This window comes from Microtus pennsylvanicus, chromosome 12 (assembly GCF_037038515.1).
Source record: "Microtus pennsylvanicus isolate mMicPen1 chromosome 12, mMicPen1.hap1, whole genome shotgun sequence".
Classification (NCBI taxonomy): domain Eukaryota; kingdom Metazoa; phylum Chordata; class Mammalia; order Rodentia; family Cricetidae; genus Microtus; species Microtus pennsylvanicus.
The window spans coordinates 17,394,995-17,422,354 of NC_134590.1; the positions used below are offsets into that span (position 1 = coordinate 17,394,995).

The 27,360-nt window shown below is 36.5% G+C and overlaps 1 protein-coding gene across 3 annotated transcripts; it reads left to right on the plus strand.

Annotated features, from left to right (window-relative positions):
• Window positions 1-2,993: 2,993 nt before the first annotated feature.
• LOC142832332 (UDP-glucuronosyltransferase 2B17-like) lies at window positions 2,994-19,752 on the plus strand. 3 transcript variants are annotated; one of them, XM_075942749.1, is made up of 6 exons: window positions 2,995-3,771; window positions 5,239-5,387; window positions 6,767-6,898; window positions 15,280-15,367; window positions 15,839-16,058; window positions 19,472-19,752. In XM_075942749.1, exons 1-6 carry the CDS (start codon window positions 3,048-3,050, stop codon window positions 19,749-19,751), a joined length of 1,593 nt encoding a protein of 530 aa, XP_075798864.1. In that variant the 5' UTR covers window positions 2,995-3,047; the 3' UTR covers window position 19,752. The 3 variants fall into 3 exon arrangements, with proteins under 3 accessions (XP_075798866.1, XP_075798865.1, XP_075798864.1); XM_075942751.1 differs by lacking the exons at window positions 15,280-15,367; window positions 15,839-16,058 and having other exon boundaries at window positions 2,994-3,771; window positions 19,472-19,569; XM_075942750.1 differs by lacking the exons at window positions 15,280-15,367; window positions 15,839-16,058; window positions 19,472-19,752 and adding an exon at window positions 7,478-7,543 and having other exon boundaries at window positions 2,994-3,771.
• The last annotated feature ends 7,608 nt before the right edge of the window (window positions 19,753-27,360 follow it).

The window sequence follows — 27,360 nt, forward strand, 5'->3', positions numbered from 1 at the left end:
TTTTAAAGCAGGAATATTTCAAAAACGACAAAGAAACATTAATGATCTATGACATATTGCCCTTCACAAAAAGTTCACACTGTTTAACATACAACAATACAGAACACTGTTGTTCTTGTTTCATTACTGAGTTTCTCTGTAGCTGTGAAGCTAGTTTTGGAAGTAGCTCTTATGGACCAGGCTGGTGTTAAACTCACAGACATCTGCCTGTTTCTGCCTCCTGACTGCAGGGATTAAAGGTGTGCACCACCACCTCCCATCTACAATACAGCACTATGTTTGCCATGGGATTCCTGGATCAATACAGCACTCTGTCATGGTTGTCCTGAACGCCCTACAAAGACTTATGTCAGACTTGGTACATGTGTTATTAATCATTTTCCTTTGTGAAATACTTCATTTTTGAGGAAACCATGCACAGGTACTATATTTTCATCATTTTCAGGCTCAATTCTGCTTCCATCAACTCCTGCTTTGCCCTCTACCATATCACCATCCCACTGAGTCCTATTTTTGATGCTGGTTATATACACATGTTTAGGGCTAAACAATGGAGTATTGGATAATAGATCAGGGAAGTCATACTGGAGAACCCTGGCACTCCAATCTCGACAGCCATTGATTGCCCACGGTTTTCCCTATAGCAATAGGACTTTGTGAAATTTTCCCCATCTATGTTGGCAACTCAAATGGTACTGTCATTACACAGGTCTTATTTAGGCAACCACACTTGTGATAGTTCAGGATGCATTATCCCTATAATACATACATACATACATACACAAATATATATATATATCACAATCTTCCATCAGGCATCCTGGTCCCCTGGCTCTTATGTTCTTCTGATATCTTTTCCAAAATATTTCCATTGCCTTTGATTTAGAAGTTGTGCTGCTTTAATTGTACTTACTGGCTTTGGGAATCCAATGATCATTTATTCTCTTCCTTTTTGACCAGCTGTAGATATCTGCAATATTCTCCACTTGCTGCAATAAAATATTTTTGATGAGTTGTGAGAGCTACAGTTACCTGTGATTATAAGGATAAAGCTAGTAATACAGTTAGAAATTATACTTGCTTTGGAAAACAGCAGTAGGCGAACTCTACATCTGAGGTCTGGGATGTCTCCAGTCATGGGCAGCTGACTCACTTTACAATACCACTCATGAATTTCTTACCACTCACTAGCCTCAAATCCAATTAGAGTTAGATTTATCTTCATTACACCTAAGATAAAAGTGTCACAATTTTGCCATTATGGATATCTTACCATGCCAGTCATTGTTATAAGTCATAGGTCTGACAGCTAATAGGACTATTGATTACATTTTTCCCTAGAGATCTTATGTAGCTACTCCCAATACTATTAATATCCTCAGAGAGGAAGTTTCCAAATCAATTGCTTCTCAATGGCTTCAAGCTCTAAGTCTGAAGTGTATAATGCTTTCAGACATCTTATCTTCAAGATCTGGGAATCGATTAAGGACAATGACTAGAATCTATATTTTTGAAAAGATTCCAGGACACCCCGCCCCCACAAAACCAACAAATGAAAGTGAAATATTCCATATCTGCACTGGATATTTTGATAATAGTCTATGATTCCTTAGGCTAACGACATCAGTACATTTGATAAAACCTTTTCCAATCCAATAGACACATGTGTATGCATGAGTATGCATGTACTTATAAGCAATCTCATATGATATTTTTCTCTATTGATTCCTAAAGTGACTTTGGTTCTATTTGTCACGCTGGGGTAGATTGTAATGGAAAAAAAAGAAAGAAAAGGAAGAAATGGATGGTATTAACATATGAACTCTTTAGGCTGATAAATTAAAACAAACACATGATATTCTTAGACATTCAAATTCTTCAATCCACAATGTACTCTATGTATTCAATTGAAAACCTCTTCTCATTGTTCCAGCATCATCACGTGCCACATCTCTCATTCTTCCATCACTCAATTAATTCTCCTGTAAACCCTAGCGTCACCTTTAAAAGAAAACAAAAGATGCAGCTCTCTCAGTTACACTACTTTGGACTTGGATGATTCGTGCTGTGAGGCTTTAAAACAATGTAAATAATTCAACTTAAATTTAATGTTAAAAATACCCTGACCCTTTCATCACTTGATTACAGATTTTTACTTGTATCTAAGAGCTCGAATTAGAATGTTTTCTGTTGTTCTTCTGATCCTAGGTCATCTAAAACTAAAGTCACATGTCAGTTTCCAGAATCTTCATGTGCAATCTTACAGAAATTGATGACCTCAGGAATGGTCGTCATAGTGCTTCCTTGAGAGTAGGGAATGTAGATGCATGCACTCAAGAACGTTTTAGAGCCTTTGTGGACTAGATTCTGATAACAAGCTATTCAACTACTTCTTGGGCTTATGAAAGACCAGTGGACAGGGAAGATGAACCAACTGACTGCTTTAGCAGATAATATCAATTAGATTAGCCTATTAACTGTGAGTCTAACAACCCAATTGCTAGTGTTCTATTTCCCTAGGGTCATGTGTAGGAGGAGGCTATTGTCTACCTGCATCCCAGGGTTTCAGTCAATAGAGTTTGTTAGGTGCATTCCCAAGTTATTTAAGAAATTATATGTATGCAAATATGTTAATCAACATACCTAAGCAAATTTTTTAAAAATGATATCAACAAAATATTTATAAGCTGTGCAATTAATGCATCTTGGGTTCTGTGTTGAGAAGAAATTTCTGACTAAGCTCTCACTAACCAATGTTCTTGCTACTATTCAAGGATCTTAGAAACAGAACAGTTATACAAAAAAGACCTTGACTCCTGAATTTCCTTAATTACAAAACATTTGTCATTAAACATTAACATGCAACTATGAATAATTAATATTTGCTTTTACTATCTCCATTAGATCAGAAGTTCAGGGTGGTCATTTAGTGCATTTGCCTTGATCAACTCCAGTTATATTTTAACTCAAGGCTTTTTCTTCTTAGACATAAGGATAAGCAATGACACAGGAGACACACTGTGAACAGAAGACTTTGATGTCCCAAGATGACTGTGAAGTGGATGTCTGTTCTGCTGCTCCTGCAGATGAGTTGCTACTTTATACCTGGGAACTGTGGGAAAGTGTTAGTATGGCCAATGGATTTCAGTCACTGGATGAATATAAAGACAATACTGGATGAACTTGTACAGAGGGGTCATGAAGTGACAGTTCTGAGAACTTCAGCTTCCATCGTTCTTGATCCTAGTAAATCACCTGGTCTGAGGTTTGAGAGTTTTTCTACGTCTGTTGGTAAAGATGATCTGGACAAGGCTTTCACAAGGCTTATGGATGTATGGATTCATGAGATACCAAGAGATTTGTGTTTATCGTTTTCTCCTTTGCTACAAAACGTGGCTGATGAATTATCTGATAGCTATCTGAGTCTTTGCAGAGACACCGTTTCAAACAAACAACTTATGACAAAACTACAGGGATCCAAGTTTGATGTCCTTTTCTCAGATGCCATTGCTCCCTGTGGAGAGTTGATAGCTGAACTTCTCCAGATCCCTTTTCTGTACAGTCTTCGCTTCTCCCCTGGCTATACAATGGAAAAGTACAGTGGGAAATTTTCAGTCCCTCCCTCTTATGTCCCTGTAATTTTGTCGGGACTAGGTGGTCAAATGACTTTCATGGAGAGGGTAAAAAATATGATGTGTATGTTGTATTTTGACTTTTGGTTCCAGACATTTAATGAAAAGAAATGGAGTCAGTTTTACAGTGAAACGTTGGGTAAGTTATGATTATTATCAGTAGCTATATGACCTAAATTTTGCAATCATTGAAATCTATACTTATGTACATGAAATTCAAATTGAAGTTGCCTTTTTAGGTGATCAAATGTAATATGATATTAGCTGTGAAATGCACTGTAAAAGTTCATATTACTGATCAAAGAGAAGCAGTTATCAGACCTGATACAGGAATTCTGCTGAGATACAGAGCCACAAAGAAAAGCAAGTAGACTTTTTTTAAGTGGTTCTTTACTCATTTTCTGTAATTTTTAATCTATTTTAATAAGTCACTAGCTAATTAAAAAATCATAATTAATATATATTATGAAATGAGATATTTTACAGATTCCCTATGTATATAACATTACAGAAATTGTTTTCTCTTGCCTAGGAAACTATATTTATTTCAACTAAACTTTGGGATATGAAAACATGCTCAAAGGATTAAAGTTTTTTTCTGTTCATTTTGAGTACATGAGTTCTGTTTCTAGCACCAACCCAGGTCCAGTGTCTCAAAGTTGCCTGTAAGTTCCGCTTCAGGGGACCTGCTGCCCTTTTATAGTATCTGCCAATTCCTGAATAAACTTAGTATACATTCACACAGACACACATATACATAAATAAAAATATAAATTATAAAATATTTTCTCTGTATATCCTAAAGAATTCCTTTACTCTTGTAAGATACTATGTTAGTTCACAGACTTAAAAGTGGAACTCGGGTTTCTACCAACACCATACTTTTTTATTGTGTACTTCCCTAACATCCATTGTTTAAACACTATGGAAGCATGGATACACATGTACCTAGTCTATATTTTTTTGAAGTCCTGTTTTTTATTCCTCTTAAAAAATATTTCAAAGGTAAGACTGGCCAAAATTTCTACTTTCATAATTTCTGAAAATATTTTGATGGTGTTTGTAAGATAAGTACTATTAAATTTCTTAATATGAAACAAAGGTGAACCACTTACCAGAAATTCAACCACTCATAAACTACACAGCTCCTTTAGCAAAAGGGGAAAGAAGGACAAACTACAAACTACCATGACCCTGGGGAAGTTTGGCCATGGTACACGGCGTGAAGTGACTTTTGGACCTGGAATGTGTGTTTATATTTGCCCTGTTCCTTTTAAAAATGGAGAGAAGAGTAAAATGTGTGCTCTTTGAATAGTGGCTTAGAGGGCTATTTCAATAAATATTTTTTATTTCAAATTAGTGTGGAAACATTAGTTAATTCTTACAGTTGGCTTAGAAAATATACCCAAACTGACATTTATGCATATTATGTGGGCAACAAGTCAATTACACTGCAAATTATGTTACATATCAATAAACACTGGTTTTTAAAAGCACATGTTTCATATCAAGCATATATTCTTCCATCATTTAAGGAAATATATTTTATAATAGAATGACAATCATTCAACTTATCCCCTTCTCACTTGCTCATTTCTCCTTCTAGGAAGGCCCACTACCTTAACTGAGACAATAGGCAAAGCAGAAATGTGGCTCATTAGATCCTACTGGGATTTGGAGTTTCCTCGCCCAACCTTACCAAATGTTGACTATGTAGGAGGTCTCCACTGCAAACCTGCTAAACCATTGCCAAAGGTAAATACATTCTTTTTTATCTGATTTTTTTTATTTTTATATCTAATCATTTTTATTTGATTTTCTTAATGGTCAACATGATTCTACAGCTTTCATCAGATTTTTCTACCAGGGATAGAGATATAGGAAGTTGACTTAAGCATCCTGCTAAGTAGGAGGTCAGTAAACTTAAGAGAGAATGTGATAGACCTGGGAAATATTCTTATCAGTGAATTAAATTAGGTCAGTTAATGTACTTAGGTGGTTAGCAATTGGGTAAAGTCCTTACCAAGCAATTATGAGGATATATGTTTAAATCAGAACACCCACATAAAAAGCTGGGTGTCCCAGCACAGTGCAATGACATTAGCACTGTTGTTGTAGAAACAGGTTGATACTGGGAGCGTGCTGGCCACTAGTCTGTTAAAAAATGGTAGGATTTGTGTTCAGTGTGAGACAGTCTCAAAACCTATGTTGAAGATTGATAGAGATTTTAACTTTTGTCATCTATGTGCTAAACAAAGCCAAGGAACCTGCCCAGCAACCCGACACACACACATACCTACACACACAGATACGTGTACACATAGGTACAGACACATAAGCACATATACACATGCACAGACACACACACAAGCACACATACATGTAAACACATGTATACGCAAACACACATGTGCACACATGCACACAGATATAAACACATGACAAAAGACAGAGAAATTAAGTCAGTTAAACTCATCAGTCATAAACTGCTCATCACCAAAAGTTATGATAATCATATATCTGAAGTAATTGTTTGATATCTGAACTAACGACATAGACATAGATTTTCTCCAACCAGTAAATTTTGGATATCAGCTCTGAAAATATCCGATTCATACACAATATCAGAAAATTATAATATACTCTATGGTCATCTTGCAGTTATGTTTGTTTCACAAAGAATCAAAACATTTTATTAATCATAGTAGGATGCTTGTGAAAGCCACCACATATGTACATACTATTACATAAATATTATTTCATCAAATATTAGTTAATAATATTAAATCAGCCATTATAGAAGAAAATTAAAATTTCTGTAGGAAGAAAGTTTGTAAATGAAGGGACAATTTTTGAATGCTTCATAGAATATGCTTGCAGTTTTGAATTTTAATTTTGCCTGAATCAAATATTTAGAATACCTGTTGGACAATGTGTGAGTACAGTTTGTGTAGATGCTTGCAAAGTACAAAGTCTTTGACATTTCCATGCTTGTCTTCTGTATGTTTTAACACCACTATAGTATAGAGTCCTATAAACACTTCAATGTTTATTCTCATTGTATTTTTTATAAAGGTTTTATAAGTGGTTATTCTACAACTGTATTTTTTTCGTGAAATAAACTCTCTTCACAGGAAATGGAAGACTTTGTCCAGTCCTCTGGAGAGCATGGTGTTGTGGTGTTTTCTCTGGGGTCAATGGTCAGTCACATATCAGAAGACAAAGCCAACGCAATTGCATGGGCCCTTGCCCAGATTCCACAAAAGGTGAGGGAAAGTATTTCATGGGAGGTGACCATATACTAAGTCTGTGAACGTCTTTGAAAGGTCTGATTATAGAAATGATTCTGTGAAAGGTAAAGTTTTAAGGAAGCTCTAATTTCCCTTAGCCAAAGTTAGAAATTTATATTCACAACAGATGTTTTAATACTGCAGAAGGTGTTCTTGACCGAGAGTGACTTGTATATAAACACAGTGATCAATGTGGAAACATTCTGAAATGCTGGCATGATAACGACATTGCTATCAAGAGTATGTAGACATAGCCAAACTCTTCAGAGTCACTTGATCTATTTGTTGATTCCTTAAAGCTCCTGCATTTATTAGATTTTCAGGGGTGAGTTAATTTGTATCTAGTATTTCTACCAGGATAACGATAAGAATGTGTTGAAAAAGCTTGAAATGCAGCATGACTCAGCATCCTAATTTTGGAGTAGACCTGTGTGCTGTTGAGAGGAACAATTAAAGAAGGTTGTCTGAGGCTCATCAACTGTCAATCAAAGTACATTTTTGGCTAATTGAGAGGAAATGCAATAAAAAAAATCTAATTTTTGGTTGACCTGCCAGTTTTTGTAGGAAAAATATCCAAGGGAAAGGTAGAGACAGGTGCTTCTCTCACAGTGATGTCTGCATCATAAAAGATGAAACTCTCCACTCTGCTCTTAACCAGGCAGAGTGAAAGTTCTATAAGTCAAGGAAGATATAGGAAAATAAGAAAGGAACCAAAGGAACATAAGGAAAAAAATAAAGATTCACATCACTCTCTTCATAAAGCATACTGCAAAGTAATTTTCTATGGATTAAATTTGAATGTTTATGAATGTTTTTAAGTTTTGTAGTGGAAGAGCCTCTGATTATTCACCTGAATTAATTTTTTGATGTAATCCTGTAGTCGATTTTATCAGTCACATTGGCAATTCACGTTAGCTATGTGGCTAATGCTTGATTTTATGAGATCTGTCTGAGAATTTCAACATTAGCATGTATTGTAGGCTTCAGCTTGAGACTGGTTTTTCTGTCACAGAGTACCCATGAGTATTTGGGGTACACATTTGGTCTTGAAAGAACCTTTTTAGGGGTACCAAGTAGAAAGGCTAGAGAAGGGATGATTTAGGGAAGATCAATGTAGGGGGATGAATGTGACCTCCCAAAGAAGTGAAGAAAAAGGAAATGTCAGTTTCACTTTCTATGGTCATCTTCATCGTATACATGGCAGATCGAGACCCAATGTGCAGGCATGTTCTCAGCCTATTGGTCTGCATAAATAACTTTACAAAGAACAAAAGTCTTTGGGGGAGAAGGTAGCACAGCATGTTGAATATTTTATTTTAAAACCTAAACTGTCCCTGCTCCAGGAGTACTGAGACCTGGGAGAATGGGACTGAAAATGAAGCAGAATAAAGTCTTAGACAGTTGACAACTTTATTCAGAGAATCAGGCAATATATACCCTGAAGGTTAAGAAAGGTCTTATGAGCAAAACATACATGAGTTAAAGCTGTATACAATCATAATGAGAAACCCTGTGCGGCAAAAACATGTTTTTCCACAGAGGCACACAAAGAGCAGGCTATACATTATCTGGATAACAGCAGCAAGCAGTAGTGGTTACCCTGAAGTAGATCCACTCCTTTCTACTACATCTGGGAGAAGGGCAAAACACAGTCCAAGAAATAAGAGGATAAGAAGATAAATGTAAAATACTGTTCTATCCTTCATAGTAATGTATAAATAAAATTTCAACACCCATGTATTTCTGTAACTATCTTTAAAACAGATTGTAAGTCAGACATAATATAGTACAGCAAGGATCAAAGACATATGATTGTTGACATTGGGTCCTCTCCTGATGTACTGATTGAACAAGAAAAGGAAAGTAAGAAATTAGTGTTGTATGGACCTTATGGTATAAATAAATCCATTCTAAAGGTTTATTCTTTTGTGCTACACTTCCTCTAGGAGACAATTGAGTAGTGAAAATAAGTTTAAAGACAGCAAAAGATGCACACTGCGGGGGCCCATTGAGCAAACGTCAGAGAACTCAAGCCTATTTCTGTTTCTTTAAGGATAAGATAGGTTTGGGTCAGGGATTGACCACCAAGAGCATACTTGGTCTATGGTGTAGTGTAGCAACTGAATGTCCTGCCTAAAACATCAGAGTACTTAACTCAGTAAATAGTGAGTTGACATCTGAATAATTGAAGCAAACAATTGTCCTATATTTCCTTTGTGCCATGTTAAATCAGTCTTTTGCCTTCTTCCCCCTTTGTTGGATTGGGTTATATAAGCATATGAAAAACAAAGATGGGCAAATTCAGTATTCGATATTCCTGCTGCTATCCTAATGTCCCTGTACGTCTTTCATATCTCTGTTCTTCCTACCTAAGTTTTCTAATCCATGTGCTGCTACTGTGGAATGTGCAAAACTTGTCAAGGCTGAACCCCAACAGATGTCACCCCAAAAGATGTGACTCCAACTTGTGGCTATGATGCTACACAGTATACAATGCCTCTTTTAATTTAAAATGAAATATTTATCATTCTTTCATTACCACTCAAGATAAAGCTAACAATTATACAATGCTTTCTCTCCTTTCAGAGTTTTAGATAGATTGGCTAGGTCATAATTAGGCATTCATAAAATGGTATACAGAATATTAACATACCCTAATGGTTTTTGAAAAGCATTGAATATTTTTAAATTTTCTAATGGACATTTGTGGGCGAGAGAGGGGGGCATTGCTTAGCAGTTGTTCTAGTACTAGTTATCCCAGGTATTACATAGTGTCTCATTGCTGTACTTTTTCATGTGTAATAATAAGCACATATTTATGTAGTACATCCTGAGTTATGTCCAATATGGATTGTAGCTCTTTCTCTTTGGGGAAGACTAACAGGACATCATCCACATAATTAATAATATTGAAAATAAAAAGATAAGGAAAGGATATAACTTTTCTAAGTTATGCTGGAGAAGAATATTTATTATAGATATAATAGCCAGAGGCAGGGACAGTGACAACTTGAAGAGTCCAGAGAGGTCATGACCAGAATGAGCTGGGCCAGATGTGGGGAGGGGAGAGGAAAGGGGAGACATGAGAGAGGGGGATCGGGTGAAGCAGCCTGGAGACCAAAAGCATGCAAAAGAACAGGTAATCATAATGGTTGGGTTATGTAGGGAAGAACAACCCAGCACCTTTGAGCTGGAGAGTTCAAGATAGGGGCAGGGTAATCAGCCAGGAGGGTCTCACAGATAGGGACTGGAGGATACAGGGAAAACCAGGCAGCCAGGTCAATTTTGCAATATTAAATAAGCACCTTAGCAATTTGTCCAAAATTTAAACCTAACAAATCTAAGCCCACCCAAGGGAAGACCTCACTCACAGGCTCTAAATCATTGGTGCATATTATTGACACATAATAGGGGATTTTGTCATGTCTTGGGTTAATACAGTCCATTAATATCATAACTGAGATCCTTTACGGTTGATGGAAGGAATAGAAAAGCCAATATGTACCTTATTATGAGAATGAATATGTATAGTAAAAAAAAACATTTTTTACAAATGAAAAACTATTAAAGGCCAACAATAGCTGTCTTTAGGTAAACCAGGCTGTAAAGCTTCTATTGGCCACATGGTGGCAGTAATATTTCACAATTTCCATCTCCATTTCTCAGATTAGTAATTAATTAAAAAAAAAAAAAACAAAAGAATTCCAGGGAGAAATGGGGCACTTTATGTGCCCATTTTTCACTGTTCTCTGACAACCTTGTGACGAGCCAATATCTTTTCCTCAGAAACAGGCCATCAACATGTCCAGACAGGGTCACTAGGTTTTTATATAATTTTTGACTCCTATGAAATACTAAGTCATACTTATGTTCCCATCTACTTGGGAATACAGGCCCCATAATATCTTGCATCTGTTTTCCTAGTCTTTTTCATTTTTGACAACTCTAACTTTCATTAGAATTTCGAATGTGGAGAATTAGATATGGAAATAGAGATCTCTGCATGAGACTTTTGGAGAAAGCCTCTTTACCAAAATTAATCAGAATATGAATAATACGAGGCTTGAGAATTTCCATTATGTCTTGTAATTTTGTAACATTCTGTTTAATCTCTTAGAACTCATAGTTCCCAAACCTATTAGGGTTGAATTTATCCCCTGAAACAAGCCATCCAGGTGGCCATTATTCCATGGTTATACTAGAAACCTCAGTCTCATCATAACTAAATAATACTGTAAACATTATTCCCTTTCATTTTAAATCCAATAATAGTTTATCATTTTTCCTTTGGTAAGGTTCTTAAATCTACATAGTCTTACTTGTCCTGAGAACTTGCTCACAAAACACGTTTCTTTGTGAAGGGTTATACAGACAATAGTAATAACTGCAATTTTCCTTCTGCCTTAAATGACCAATTAGTAGGCACTGTATTCGTGACTGCAGTTTCCCCTGTTAAATCTTCACCAATGATTCCTGTATGAACTATGATTGGATTCATGGATAAACTACTGCAACCCAATAAAAGTCTAACCCTTTGAGGCAGTATAAGTCCCCAGTATTCTGTGTGTAAGCTTAAAGGACATTGAAGGGGTAAACAGCAATAATTAAGGGCTAGGACTACCAATAACAGCACTTCCTTGAATGACATCTTAAAACGAAGACTAGTTTGATTATAATCTGAAGTCTGGTACAATGTTGTTATTTTTGCCTTAAAAGCCTCTAATTTTGTGGGGCTTTTAGACAAACTCTAAACATGTTTTCCTACTATTAGCTGGTATTGTTTTTGTTGTCAGGCTGTGTATTCCCATCCTTACCAAATTTGGTTCAATATTTCTTAACCCAGTGTTTTCCTTCCTTGCATATAGGGTAAAATCTAGAACTCATTGCTTCTGAACTTACTATTGTAGGAGCAATTTACTTTGCTTCTTCAAGTGGCCACTTTCCTAGCATCTATTTTAGTACTGCATAGAGTTTTATACCAGGTAATTTTGCTTTATGTTTGTAGATCCTTACATTCTGAAGTTAATTTAATTTGGAAAATCCAGACCATTTTCTATCTCTCTTTGAGGCATGATTAATCCTTGAAAATCTTTATCAACATTATCAAAAGATAAGTGTTTTAATAATAACACTTGAATTTGTTCCCCCTTTGCTTGATTTTCAATAGTATCTTTGAGTTTCTCTATGAAATCAACCATTAGGCTCAGAAGGACTTTGTATATCTACTACATTCTTAGACCTGATGTCAGATTCCATATCAGCTAAATCCAGGAAGCCATAGTTACATCTCTAATGTGGGAGAGAGCTGTCGGAAGCATATTATGCAGCTGATAATCTGTTGATACAAATATACCACACCCCGTGAGCATTTCATGTGTGACATTTAGGATTACCCCAATCTTAGTTCTAGAACTTTTTATGGGCTTTACCTGCAAACCACACTTGCCACTGAAGAAGTCTTAAAGGGCTAAAAAACGTTTTAGCAATTATATAAAAATCATACAGCAACCATTGTGCATTATAGATCAAACCAAAACGATTCATAACCACATGGAGCAGTAAACCCACAGGAAGCACAAGCCTTCTTAAAATCTTTTATTTTATCCATGTGTATGTAATTCATGATAAGCACTTTGATTTTGTTGAAATTATCCTGGAAACACAAAACTGAGCTCATGAGGCCAGGGAGGAATTGGTAAATTAATTCCTTTTTCCCGCCATGCTCGACGTTGTATAGGTTGTAAGCTTAGCTTTTTTATAGGCTCTCCATAATCTTCATCAAAATTAGAAAGAATGCAAAATTATATTGATTATCAGATTCCTTACCCCATGCTTCAGAAGTGCCTTTAGGTAATACAGGAAACATTTTTAAAGGAGACTCCAAAAGTTGAGCTGAGGTAGCCATCACCTGCATAGTTGACAGTGGTGCTGTATTTACTTTGACTTTACCTACACTGGGAAATTTTCCTGCTTTCCTAATTTTAAGATGGTGTCATCCAGTTTATATTCATGCAAGATATTAGTCTTTTCTTCCTCATGCTTAAAAACCTCCTTATCTTTCTTTAGTATTTAAATTCATAATAGTTCAAATCTATGACTAAGTCACCCCAAATTGAATGGGAATCTCTTCCCCTTATTTATATGCCTTTCCAATATTCTGTCAGATACTTCTTCATCTAAACCACCTTCTCTTGAAAACTTGGTGTTATAATGATGAGGAATAGTGAACTCTATTCAGAGAATTAGACAATGTATACACTGAGGGTTTAGAAAGGTCATATAAGTAAAGGTCACATGAGTTGAAGCTGTATATGATCAGTATGATAAGCCATGTGTCACAAAAGAATTTTCCATAGAGTGTTACTTAAGTTTTCCTTGCTCTGAAGAGACATCATGACCATGGCATCTGTAATGAAAAAATACACTTAAATGTGGTAGCTCATTTAACCATTATCATCATGAAGGGAAGAATGGCACCATGCAGGCAAACATGGTGCTCGAGGTGAGCATGCTACATCTTGCAGGAAACAGGAAGTGCCAGGTGTGAATTTAACAAAGATAAGCCTGAGGAAAAGCCTCCATCACAGGCTCTAAAACCTTTTCTGCATAGAATAGACACATAATAGGAATTTGTGTCCTGCCTTAAGGTAATAAAGTACAGATATCAGAGCTTATTCCTTTATGATTGAATGAAGGAAGACAAAAGCCAAACCGCACCTTATCATCAGGATGAATATGTATAGTATAAAAGCAATCTTTTAAATGCAAAACTACTAGAGGCCAATCTAACCATAACTGTCGCTAGGTAAAACAGACTGTAAAACTACCATTGGTCACATGGTGGCATTAACATTTCATAAGTCATTCAATCATGTCCATTTGCCACATTATTTTTAAATTATAAAACCAGGAGAATTCTAGGGAGAAAAAAAGGTCTCTATGTGCCTATTCTCCACTGTTCTCTGACAACCTGTGGAAGAGCCCATATATTTCCTTTAGAAACATACCAGACAGGGTCACTAGATTTTATATAATTTTGACTCCTTTGAAAAACTCAAGTCATGTTTATATTTGTCCACATTGGAATATAGGCTCCATAACCACTTGTAACTCTTTTCCTAGTCTTTTCATTTTTAATAACTCAATATTTTCATCAGCCACTCTGATTGTGAAGTCAACTGAAAATCACACTGAGGTAAGCTTGAGGCAAAGAGACCTCAAAGCTCACCCCAGTATGACATACTTTGTCCAGCAAGGCCACATCTCTTGATATTGCCACTCCCATAGGGGGCCATTTTCTATCAAACCACAACAGAGATGCACAAAGGGCAGTGTAAACTTTATCTGGATGTCAATAGCAAGTGGTTGTGGTTAACCTGAAACAGATCCACTCATATCTGCTATACCTGGAAGGAGGGTGAAACACACTTACCAAAAACAATCTAGCATTTTGAAGAAATTGAGGTCACAAGACTCTTGTTTTGTTTTCTTAGAGTGCTCTCTCAAGCACTCAGAATTCTGCTCATGTGACTCCATTCCTGGATCATGTTCCAAAACTACACTATGTAAAATTACTCCCTGGATGGGCCAGATGATTCCATATTCCAATTGGTCAACACAATGGCATTGTTTCAAAGAACTGCAGACCAGAGAGAATTGTGGATCAGGAATATTTGTCATGAATAAATAATCAAAGATACAAACTTGAAATTCAATGAAAATAACAAAGAACAGGTGAATAAAAGTAATCGCCCCAAAGCATTTAAAATATAACGGTGTTTAAAGTAGACTATTAGAACAGTCAAAATATGTTTATATAAAATATCAATTATTAGCAATGTGCCATTCTTCTCTGTGATTGAATTATATCACCATGAGAGTGTATTAAATATTTTCATGCATTATTATCTATCTCATTTGTCTAAACATCTCTGCTTAGAAAAATGATGATGATGTTCAACCTGCCTGAATGTAAAAATAAGCACAGATTTTGCTGGCACAATCTTCTTCTCAGTAACTCTATAGTTTGCAATATTTACCCTTTCTGATATCATCATTCCTCCTATGGGAGGTATTTACCTATGTTATAATTAAACATAAAAAGACCCATTTTTATAATTTGTTTTTGAAATTATAATCCAATTGCATTATATCTCCCTTTTCATTATTCCTCCAAATTTTCTCATATCCATTCTCCTTGCTCTCTTTCAAATTCATAGCATCATTTTTATTAATGCTATTCCATACATATATGCATATGTATATATGTTTATACTTCCAAATATAACTTATTCAGTCTGTATATTGTATAATGCTAAATTTTGCTCCATAGATAAAGATTATTTACTCTTTAACAGGTTCTTTGGAGATTTGAGGGCAAAACACCAGACACCTTAGGATCCAATACCAGAGTTTACAAATGGCTCCCCCAGAATGACCTTCTAGGTAAGACTCTAGGAACAAGCCTATCCTAGTTGACTTCAAAATCCTTTATATGACACTTGGTGAACGTATTATTTATTTAAGATAACAAGTTCTGGTATGCAGTTGGTCTTTTTTAATACTCATTTTCTCTTAACTACCATGCACCACATATGCTCAACTGGGAATCAGAATTTCATAGTTGAACTCTCAAGTCCAAGCAATTCTCCAAAATATCTCTCTGTAAATTTAGTTACTTCTCACTCTGAGAGAAGAAAACATTTTACCAAGGTTATGCATATTAGACTCTTCACATAGGTTTTCTTGAGATGAGAAGTGAGGGGAAACAAAAGTTGTGTGGTAAACTAAATTAATAAAGTAAATTAAGTAAAATTAATCTTCATGTAGAAAATCTTTCAGTTCCTGATAGTGCACATTTCTCATTTCATGTCTAAGCCTGCTAATTAATGTCAATCTGAATTCATGTTATTCTAGGTCATCCAAAAACCAAAGCCTTTGTAACTCATGGTGGAGCCAATGGAATCTATGAGGCGATCCATTTTGGAATCCCTATGATTGGCATTCCTTTGTTTGCAGAGCAGTATGATAATATTGCCTACATGGTAGCCAAAGGAGCAGCTGTTTCATTAGATTTCAGAACAATGACAAGGACGGATTTTCTCAATGCACTGGAGACTGTGATAGATAATCCTTTGTGAGTATAAACTCTAAAAATAGATGTTATTATTTGTTTATCATTAATCATGATTCTTACTGAAGGCCAAATGTGCAGGAATTATCCTGAAAGCAAAAATATTGGAAAGAAGAGAGACAAATTAGGGAATAATTCAGTGTCAGAGGTTTTTACCTTTTTTGTTATTACTTTTTATTTCCATGTTGTGCCATATATATCTTTCCTATGAAAATCATACTGCTCCTAAATGCATAATTCTTCTACTTATTCCTCCAAACAGCTTGTCCAGCAGGCATTTGGCACCAGCTCTGGACAATTTTTATTTTTAATTCTTTTAGTAAAGTAATTAGTCAGAGTTTTAAGGATAGTATAAATCTTAAATAGCCAATAAGTGAAGTGAAATGAAATGTTGGAGCAGAGAGCTATTTATTTGTTCCTTGCTGCCCAGACCCAAAATAATCACACCTAAACTATATTAATCAAATCACTGTTTTGCTCATTAGGTCTAGCTTCTAATTGTCTAACGCTTAAATATTAATTTTATCCATTTCTATTAATCTGTATATAACCATATGGCAGTGGCTTACAGGCAAATTTTCAGCACATCTGTCACCAGCAGCAGCTCCATGGCATCTCTCTGACTCCGACTTCCTCATCCCATGCTATAGGCCAAGCCAGTTCTTTATTTGTTAACCAATAAAAGCAACACACAGACAGAGGACCTCCTACACCATTTCCCCTTTTCTGTTTAAACTAAAAGGAAGGCTTTAACATAGTAAATTACATTTAATAAAACAGTTATGAAGCAAGAATTACAGCTACAATATTTATATCTTTTATCATAACTAAGTAAAACTATAGGTATACATTCTTCAATTCCATCAAAGACTCCAGAAGGATATGACATTACCTAAGTAAACAGGAGGCACACTGTAAGCAACTTCTGAAACTGTAGAATTGAAAAAGACATCTCACTGCATGGACAGTCACCCAAAGTTCTTCTGTATTGTAGGGGCATCCATCTTCAGCCTACAGTCCAATAGTATCCAACAGACTTTTTGATGAAGCAGGAAATCTTAAAGACACTTCTGCCTATATTGGCTGTTTGCCAGTCACTTTCTTCTGTGTCCTACAGAATGTCTGGCAGACTCTTTCATGTAGCAGGAACTCCCTTCCCCCAAAAAAAACATTTTGCCTTTAGACAAGTTCAGCAGTCATTTCTCTGTGGGTCCTGCATGTCCAGTTTATGCAGCTATGCAAGAGCAGTTTCTTGCCCAAATGGCTAACAAACACCAGAAGGAGCCTCTTCGATGCCCATCTTCTTCCTGAAGTAGCTTGTGCTGCCAGGTGCAGATGTGTCTCATTGTCATGAAAAGTCCTATTTTCTTAAAAAATTTAAATGACATATTCTGCAGGTCTCTGAAAGATTTTAAGAATACCTAAATGAAATATCTCTCTATATATCTATAAAACCTAACATGATTACAAGCTTGGCTATTATAGATGACTATCTATTAACCTATATTTCTTAGTTATACATTACATTTTTAAATGAACTACATAATCACAATACCTTAATCATGAGCAGAAAAATAGATGTGGTACTAGATATAGTATACCTAGAAGCCATAGGAAAATATTACAACAGAGAAGTTGAATGTTATAAAAGAGATAGGTATCATTTATGAAAGTTGTAACTTTCTACATCACAATAGCACAGATATTAACCCTTAAAGTAAGGGATGGTTAGATATTTAAATATACAACCTATCTTAGGATAAATTTAAATAATGAAAACCTATTACTGTAAAGCAAATTAACATGTTGATAATTATTTTTCTTTGATTGAAATCTCCATTTGGAGTTTTCATGTTAGCATGGCTTACTTGTATCATTCTTATTCAAAAATTTGGAAGAAGCTACTTGTTTGTTTCCAGTCACTCAGCCTCAAAATAACCAATCAGAAACTATATTAATTACAACACTAGTTGGTCTATTTGCATATGCATATTTCTTGCTAGCTCTTATATCTTAAATCAACCCACTTTTATTAATCTATGTATCACCACTTAGTTTTGGCCTATCAATAGGTGTCTGTAATCTGTCTCTTCAGGGGGAGGCATGACTTCTCTTCTTTCTCCCAGAAGTCAGTTTAGTTTTCCCTGCCTAGCTCTGTTAAGCCCTCTCTTGGGCCCAAGTCACTTCTTCATATGCCAATCTTATTTACAGAATGCTCTGATAATACTGCTTAATTATTTTTAATATTTACACAAAAAGATCCACAAGAAGACCTTGTTTAGGTACCTATGTTGTTGAGACTTCATGAGTGCAGTTTATCAAAGAAACAACTTTACAACAGTACCCTCTGGCTTTTAAAGTCTTTTAGTCCTCTCTACTGTTTTATACCACAAAAGCTAGTTTTCGGGTAAAGGGATGTCAAGTCAGTTCTAGCTGAAGGATCTCTGAGCTCTGCTTCTGAATGGAATGCTCATTGAGCAGTAGAAACTTACTTTCCACCTTTGGAGAATAAGCAACATCAAAGGCTCAATGTTTAAGGAGTTTCTTTGACAGACCTGGCCAACCTCTTAAAAAATTAGGCTTGAAAGATGACTCTGTGGATAAGCAAAGGTCTACCCTAACAGAGGATCAAAGTTCTGTTCCTAACACTTACATCAGTGGGTAACTCTAACTCCAGTGGATCCCATAACACACACACAAACAAACACACACACACACACACAAACATAACACACAGTTTACATACTTTACACACATACACTCTCACGCACATATTTAAAATTAATATCAAAAATTTACTGTGATTATACCTTACAATAAGAGTAATGAAAGTAATAATATTCTTCCTATTAATTTTATCAAATATATGATAACCTTAATTAAAAAAACATAAAACCATTGAGAAAGCAGCTATTACAGCTAATTAATAAAAACCAAGACACATTTGCAATTAAAACCACTAAATATTGATAGCTGTACCATAAAAATGTCATTTCAATCTTTATCAACTTTACACACATATGCACCACCATGAGGACTTGAGGGGGATTTACCTTCTAATTATAAATGCTGACACTATTACTAATTTTGCACACAAAATTTACTAATAATTGCTTATGGGTAACTGAAGCTTTATATGCTCAAATAATATCTCATTTTGATTTATTTTGTATTTAAGACTTAGCAGTCTTTAAATTCAACTTTAGTAATAACTTGATCTTTATTATTATTGTGACATGCTTAATCTTGTATGCTCAAGGAACTCAGACATGCTCCGGAAGATCTTTCTAGTCATGAACATGAAACAAAATATATTTTCATTCTATAGTGTAATGATCTTTAATGTTTACACAAAAATTTACATATGTATATTCTTCATTTCTTATGTAAGTTGATGTCTATTTTCCTTCTTTCAGCTATAAAGAGAATGCTATGTGGCTGTCGACCATTCACCATGACCAGCCCATGAAACCCCTGGACAGAGTCATCTTCTGGATTGAGTTTGTCATGCGCCACAAAGGGGCCAAGCACCTGAGGCCACTTGCACACAACCTCACCTGGTACCAGTACCACTCTCTGGATGTGATTGGATTCCTACTGGCCTGTGTGGCAGCCATAGCTTTCCTTGCCATAAAATCCTTCTTATTCATTTATCAAATGTTTGTAAAGACAGGAAAGAAAATGAAGAGAGAGTAGAGTTCATTGAGAATGCACATGAACTACATTTCAGCATCGTTCTAGTTTATGAACAACCTTCTGAGCATTCATTGATTACTCTATCAAGGCATAACTTCATTAGACTGGAAGGGAGAAATAATGCAATTATATTATAATTTTACAAAATGAATGACATAATAAAAAAGGCTGAGCAAATGATAAGGAATAACCAAGTAAGCAGAGTTCCTCCATGGTATCAGCTTCAGTTCTGCCTCCTGAATCCTGCCTTGAACTTCTTGTATATTTTCCTTCAGCAATGAAAATGAAGCTATGAGATGAAATAAACCCTCTTATGTATCAAACAAAAATGAAAATTTAAAAACTGAGAGGCCTTGGCATGATTCAGGGCATGCAGCATTATGATGAGCAAATATTTGGTGGAGAGGTGAGACAGAAAGGGAAGTGGGAGCAGTTTGTTCTCTGTGAAGACAGGTGGGACTGTAGATGTGAAGGCAGCAAAGAACGGCCTGATGTGAAAGGTCTGAACTGCTATTGGAGGCCATGGTGTTATTTAAACCTGTGTTGCTGGAGAGGGCCATGACTCTTCTGTAGCAGGGGTCTGTGACAACGTCCATGAAATGTGGACCTCCTTGGTCTGGGCTCCCATTTGAAGCCATGATGTTGTCAGAGTATGGTGCTGAGCTGATCCAGCCATCACACAGTAGCATGAACAGTGATTCAAGTGCAAAAAAATGATGGCCCTGTCCCTTGCGTTAGCATTGTCTGGGAGAGAGATGGCCCCAATGGTGTGGGCATGGGAGAACTAAACCCAATTGCTGGCCACAGGACAAGGGTGAGCTAGCCCTGCAACTTATCTGAGCAGCTAGGAAGAACTGGCCCTAAACGAAGGTGTGAATGATGATGGCGTCGTTAGTGTGGGAAAGCTGGTCCTTACCACTCATCGTGTATCTTGCCATTGTCAGACAGTTGGCCCTGGTGACGTGAGTGAGGAACAGCTAATCCTGATTGTGTGGATACGGAAAAGCCAGCATCACCCCTCCCCTGGGCATCATGGTGGAGCTAGCATTGGTGAATATCTCTGCTATCACTCAGCCCAGATCCCGGGTTTGGAGTTGGCATACCCAACACCTACCCCATCTATGAGCTACTGGAGTTCATGGGGCAGGTCCTGCAGAACCAAAGTTGCACGATCTCATGACACAGTTCAGCCACAGCATAGCCCAGAGGAGTCTCAGAGAGGATCCAGCATTGGTAGTATAGCAGAGCCCAGAGCTCTTGAACCAGCCCGATGACTCATTGCAGCGAACATTCACAAGTAAAGCTGTTTGTTTAAAGAGTAAGCCATGTGACACACTGTGAGACACTGCACATTCTACCATGAGACTTTTTGTAATTTTAATTTTCTATTGTCTTTTTGTGGGGGCAGATACAAGATTGGAAGGAGATCTGAAAGGCCTGAGAAATATTTGTGGCTGTGGTGTATGATATGAAATTCAAAGAATCAATAAAAAATTGTTGGAAAAAAATAAACAAGGAAATAACCCTTATTCTTTTATGAAATATTAGTGTGAAAAAAATTTAAGCAAGTATGGATCTCATCCGCAAAGCCCTTTTCATATTCATACGAGTTGTTATTACAGCTGGGTGTTGAATGATTACATGTGTATGAGGGAGATAGTTCAACAATCAATTCAAAAAACAATAACTGACAAAATTCCTACATCTCATCATAATATTCTACTTATGATCTCAGAACAGGAAAGACAAGGTTAAGAAGACTTGAAGAAAAGAATGATATTGTAATGTAAACGATGGGAAAAAATGTAAATGTAGTCTTTCTTTTTGTTTTGTTTTATTTGTTTACTTTAATGTTTTGTTTGCTTTTATTATTATTTTTTATTTATTTTCTACACAAACCTCAATTTTCCCTCCCTCCTTTCACCTCCTTACTACCTCCATCAGTGCCTCCTCCATTAAAAGGGGCAGGTCCCCCATGGGAGTCAGCAAACCAAGGGAGGCCAAGTTGAGACAGAATAAGGTTCCTCCCCTCCATCAAAGCTGGGCATCCCAATGCAGGAAATAGGTTCCAAGGAGCCAGCTCATGCATCAGAGGTAAATGCTAGTTCCACTACTACGGACCCCACTAACAGACCAAGCTTTATTAGTGTCACCCACATTCAAGGGCCTAGGTTTGTCCCATGCAGGCTCTGTACCTGTTGGTCCAGAGTCATGAGCTCCTCCTAGCTCAGGTCTGCACTTCTGTTGGTTTCCTGTCATGATCTTGATCCTGCTGCTTCCTAAGAAAATATTGACTGAGACAAAGAAAGTTGTAATTCGGTCCAATGCTGGACCTGGATGGAAGGGGGAGGACCTTGGACTTCCCACAGGGCAGGGAATCCGGACTGCTCTTCAGACTTGAGAGGGAGGGGGAAAGGAGTAGAGGATTCACATTATGATTGAAGATTATTTGGAAGGGATAGGAAAACAGGGGTTTAAGAGAAGGTCCAAAGTTGAATAATCCTTCACCAAGAGCTTTAAAACTGGCAGAGAGTAGAGTATCAGAAAACAGTTGTGTCTCTTCAGTGAGATGATTCAGTCCCACCAGGCAAAGGGATATATCTACTCCTCAATGTTTATGAGAAGGCGTTTCTGCACTAACAACTTATTAATATGTGACCTGTGAGGTGTGGAGGAAGTTGAGAGACATAGGCTATGGGGCACGGCTTGGACTTCGGGTGGGGCACTGGGAATGGTTATAGTGTGCTCTATAAGACCCAAATTTAACCAGGCCTGTGTGGAAACCCCTTCAGACAATAGATTTGACTATTTTATTTTAATCTACAATGCAGGTTTTCTTTGGATCTGAGCAATGAGGAGAACAATGTAAATTAATTTCCTGTGTTAAACCTTTTTGGTTTAGGTCTTGATGGGTTTATGTATCCTCACAATGTCCTTTTAAGCGTGACGCTCTAATTCAGAGAAAAGAAATAATTTAAACTTTATCTGACTGCAACAAGGTCTTTAAACAATATTAAAAATTCCCTTTTAATGCAGAGAAGCGGTGGTGCATGACTTTAACACCAGCACTCGGGAGGCAGAGGTAATCAGATCTCTGTGCATTTGAGGCCAGCGTGGTATACAGAGTGAGTTCTAGTCCACACTCCAAAGATACAAAGAAAACCTGTGCCTTAAATAAAGACATAGTTCATCTTTTCCACTTTTCTTATCAAGTAATGTTTCTACTACACATGTATATTCCAAGTTATTTGCAATGTTTCATTCAGCATTCTGTGACATTAGAAGCAAAACTTGGAGCTGAAAGTAGTTGCCTATTCAAATTAGCCCAGCACATAGTTGGTATAAGCAAGAAGACCAGAATTTTAAAGACAGATGTCTACATAGCTAGAGGAACTGGAGAAGATGGGTTGGAGAGAAGTTTCAAAATTGAATCATCCTTCAGGCAGAAAACTTTATTAACACTGGTTGAAAGACATCAGAGCCCATCAGGGTCCTCAGTAAGATGATTCAGTTTTATCAAGGGAAAAGAAATGTTTACTCTTAAAGTTTATAAGATTTATAAGGTTAACTTGGATGGTGTACATGCAACACTGTCTCTAAAGAAGGGAGAGGTGGAGAAAAGGAGAAGGAGGAAGCAAAGGAAGATGAGGCCCATTATCAGTTTGAATAGGGTTTGCTAGTCCAAACATGCGAATAATTTTCCTGAGGGACAATTTAAATATCTCTATTATTTTCGCAGTTACTATAGGGAAGGTCTTTGATAAGCATGAGGACATGTCTCTGAATACTAACAAAATTTAAAATAATTCTTTATTTTAAATATTTGAGTAGTTTATTTGCCACTCTTAAATAAAACTTAACTTCCAATATTTTATATCTGTTTGTTAATCCTATTCTCATCCTATAACTCTTTATTATTCTATAATTGATATCAGATAAAATCCTTTGAAGAGTTGATCCTTTGTGGCTATTTCTAATAGACCCATATTAGATATGTTATTGTATCCATATATTAATATATCTTCTATATAGGTATTTTTCAACAAATTTTACTATGCTCAAACAATTTTGTGGTTGTTCTGTTGCAACTAAAACTTAAAGTCCCTATCATCAGGCTCATAGACTCTTGAAAACTAGAGCTCATTGCACAACATGAAGGCAGCTTGACAGTTTAGAAAATGTCCCTACAAAGCTTCTCAGTTGTCCTGAAACTCTTCTATACAGCTTGGATTGTCTCTCCTTCTTTCAGGTTATTCATATTGTAAGATATTTCTTAACAAAGTAAACTTAGTAAAAAGAAACTAGCCAGCATGACTTTCTATTCATAAAATCAATACAGTTGACTTGCTATGTGGACAAATCACAATGTGCAGAAACAAAATTTCTAAAACAATAATACAATATATGGCTCTAAAGGAGAAGCAGCCCTCTAAGAAATTAAAATTGACATTTTTATAAATATTATATTAAATTTAAAATAAGATACTGAGTTTATCATATCAACAAAGAAAGTCAACAAATGCCATATGGGATTAAGCTATTATCATAACCCAGGCGTGGATAACTTAGTCCACAGAAAGCCTGAGAAAGCTTGGAAAAGAATAGAGTAAAGCATGTTTTCTTGGTAGCAGCAATTTCTCAGGTCTGCTCTGCTTGCTAGAGTCAAGCAAGCACTCTCATCTAAGAGAGGCTTCCTGATCAGCTTTAGCTGCGAAACCCTGCAGCTGTTTTAAGAGGTCCTGCCACAAAACACTTAAAGGGTGTTGACGAAAAGCTGAATGCATGCCTTTTGGTTTTCAGCCATAGCAGGAGAAAAGCTGCCCCATTTAAAAATGCTGGCTTTCTGGGCCGTCCTGCCAGGGCAAACTCTGACTGTGTGAGGCAGGAGGGCCAACTACAGAGAGATGACTTGAGTGTTGTCTGTGGACACAATGCTGCAGCTTGCTTGCTGGCAGGGACTTTGAAACGCCATGGACTTGTGGCAATAAACATGGCTACAGCCTGTACCTCTGCCATGAGGCTGTAAAGCTAAGGAATGGGCTGGATCCAGCCGCCAAAGCCATGGCTTTAATCCTACCCATTTACCTCAGTAATTTAAATGCTCATGTGGTCAGAAAAAGAAAGAGAGATACAGTAAAGAGAAATTCAAAAACAAAACAAAACCTTTTAAATGATTTACAGTGTGTTAAATATATATGCAGACTGAAAGTTAACGTTCTTAAAGTAAAAAACAAAAAAAAGGAAGAAAGAGAGTAGTTGAGTGTGGTAGGACACACCTTTAATCCCAACACTTGGAAGGCAGAGGGAGACTGACCTCTGTGACTTCAAGGTATGGTAGCACACCTTTAATCCCAATGCCTGGGAGGCAGAGACAGGCGGATCTCTGAGAGTTCAAGGACAGCCTGGTCCACAGAGTTATTCCAGGTCTAAGATACACAGAGAACCTGTCTTAAAAAGCAAAAAGTTAAAAGTAAAGATAACCGAAATAGTGGTTAGAACAAAGCTGCACAAAGATGGAAAATACAAAGAGAATTTTGATACTGTTTGCTACTATGCTCTCTTTGAATTGTTTGAATACTGAGGAAAGAGCAATAGCTGCTAAAATATATTTGTTTATAATTGCTGCTGAACTAATCCAAGATAGATATTTTGAAAATATGTTGACTTCAGAATTTGGATCTAAGGATATGATACTTTGGAAAAGAGTTTCTTCTTTTGTTTTCACAGAGGATGAAACCCTGTGGATTGCTTCTATCCCAGTATGGTATAATAGGCCACGCCCTCCTGAAAGGTTGCTGTGAACACCTTCAGAAAATTACTTCACTCAACTGCTGACTGAGATGAACCTGGCACTCAGGTTTTACCATGAAATACAGCACCCCCATTCAGCATGAAGCAGTTTTGAGAGAAATAACTGCACCCATATTCCCAAATATTGTTTATAGATGTTCTTTTACATTTAAAGGGGGGTATGATATAGGTATGAATAATTTGCATTGATATGGATACTGCTTTAGTGATTTAATTTTAAGGTCAATCTTGTTATATGTACATGTATTTCTAATATAGATTAAGGTATTGTGATTGTACAGTTCATTTAAAAATGTAATGTATATAGGTTGTTAATGGGTAATCATTAATAATGTCAAGTTTGTAGTCATGTTAGTTAGATTTTCTAGATGTACATAGATATATTTTAGATAGACGTTCTTCATATCTTTCAAAGACTACAGAATAGGACCTTTAATGTTTTAATAACTTAGGACTTTTCATAACAATGAGATACTTCTGCTCCTGGCAGCATTAATCTACTTCAAGAGGATGATGGGCATCGAAGAGGCTCCTTATGGAGTTTGATAGCCATTTGGGCAAGAAACTGCTCTTGCCTGGACTATTGTATAAACTGGACACAGACAACTGCAGAGAGAGGACTACTGAATTTCCCTGAAGGTGAGATGATCTTCCGGGGTTCCTGATTCATGAAGGAGTCTGCAAGACATTCTGCAGGACACAACAGATAGTGACTGAACTGACTTTGAAATTTCCTGCTTCATGGAGATGTCTGCTGGATACTATGGTCCTATAGGCTGAAAATGGATGCCCCAACGGTACAGAGAAATGTTGGGTGTCTGTTTAGGCAGCGAGATGTCTCTGTCATTTCTAGAGTTTGGAAGTTGCTTATTTCTTATTTGCTTAGGTAATATTGTATCTTTCTGGAGTCTTTGATGGAGTTGAAGAATAGATAGGTATAGTTTCCTTAGTGTTGATAAAGATAAAATAGATGTAAATATTGTAATTTTTACTTGATAACTGTTTTGTTATATATAATTTTGCTATGTTAAAATTAAAGCCTTCCTTTTGTTGTTTAAGCAGAAAAGGGGGAAATGATGGAGGAAGGTCATTGGTTAATTAATAAAGAAACTGCTTGGCCCTGATAGGTTAGAACATAGGTAGGTGGAGTAAATGAACAGAATGCTGGGAGGAAGAAGAAGTGATGTAAGACACCATTTCTTCTCCTCTCTATGGCAGACGTGATGAAGCATCTACCCAGGATGCACGTAGGCTAGAATCTTCCTGGTAAGCGCACCTCGGGGACTTACCCAATGCTGTTAACAGATTTCACAATATAGTTGTAGGATATATATTCTACCATCAGAACATGATACATTCTCCAGAATCTATCAATCATAAATTAGGCTCACAAAACAATCCTCAGCAAGTTCTAAGAAACCTAAACATTCAGTCTCACTATGTACAATCTTTTACAATTTCAACCAAATGGCCACTCTCACATTTTTGTGCTGTACGTTGACAGTTTGACAGCCAGAAGAAAGTGATAGATGAAACCAGAACCTTGTGAGGTGGAAGTGTTCAATGTGTTCTCGACAGATCCCATCCAGGCTCTCTAGCTTCTCAAGCAAATATCAGAAGTTTGTGTTCAGGTCTTTTGAATTTTAACCTCTGTTGCAGCTTGAGTTCATTTCCATTGCTTCTGGCCTCCCAGCACATTGTCTTTTCTTTGGTAGCAACTCAATTAATGAATATCTCTCCATATCAAATTCATTTTCTTTCCTCACCTACCTCTTCTCATTTTATATAGTGTGTGGAT

Bases quoted from the DNA above. Each gene is read 5' to 3' on its own strand.
- LOC142832332 (XM_075942749.1), top strand. From the start codon at position 3,048: ATGACTGTGAAGTGGATGTCTGTTCTGCTGCTCCTGCAGATGAGTTGC. The intron at 3,772-5,238 runs GTAAGTTATGAT...TTCTCCTTCTAG, and splicing joins GTTTTACAGTGAAACGTTGG to GAAGGCCCACTACCTTAACT. The intron at 15,368-15,838 runs GTAAGACTCTAG...ATGTTATTCTAG, and splicing joins CCCCCAGAATGACCTTCTAG to GTCATCCAAAAACCAAAGCC.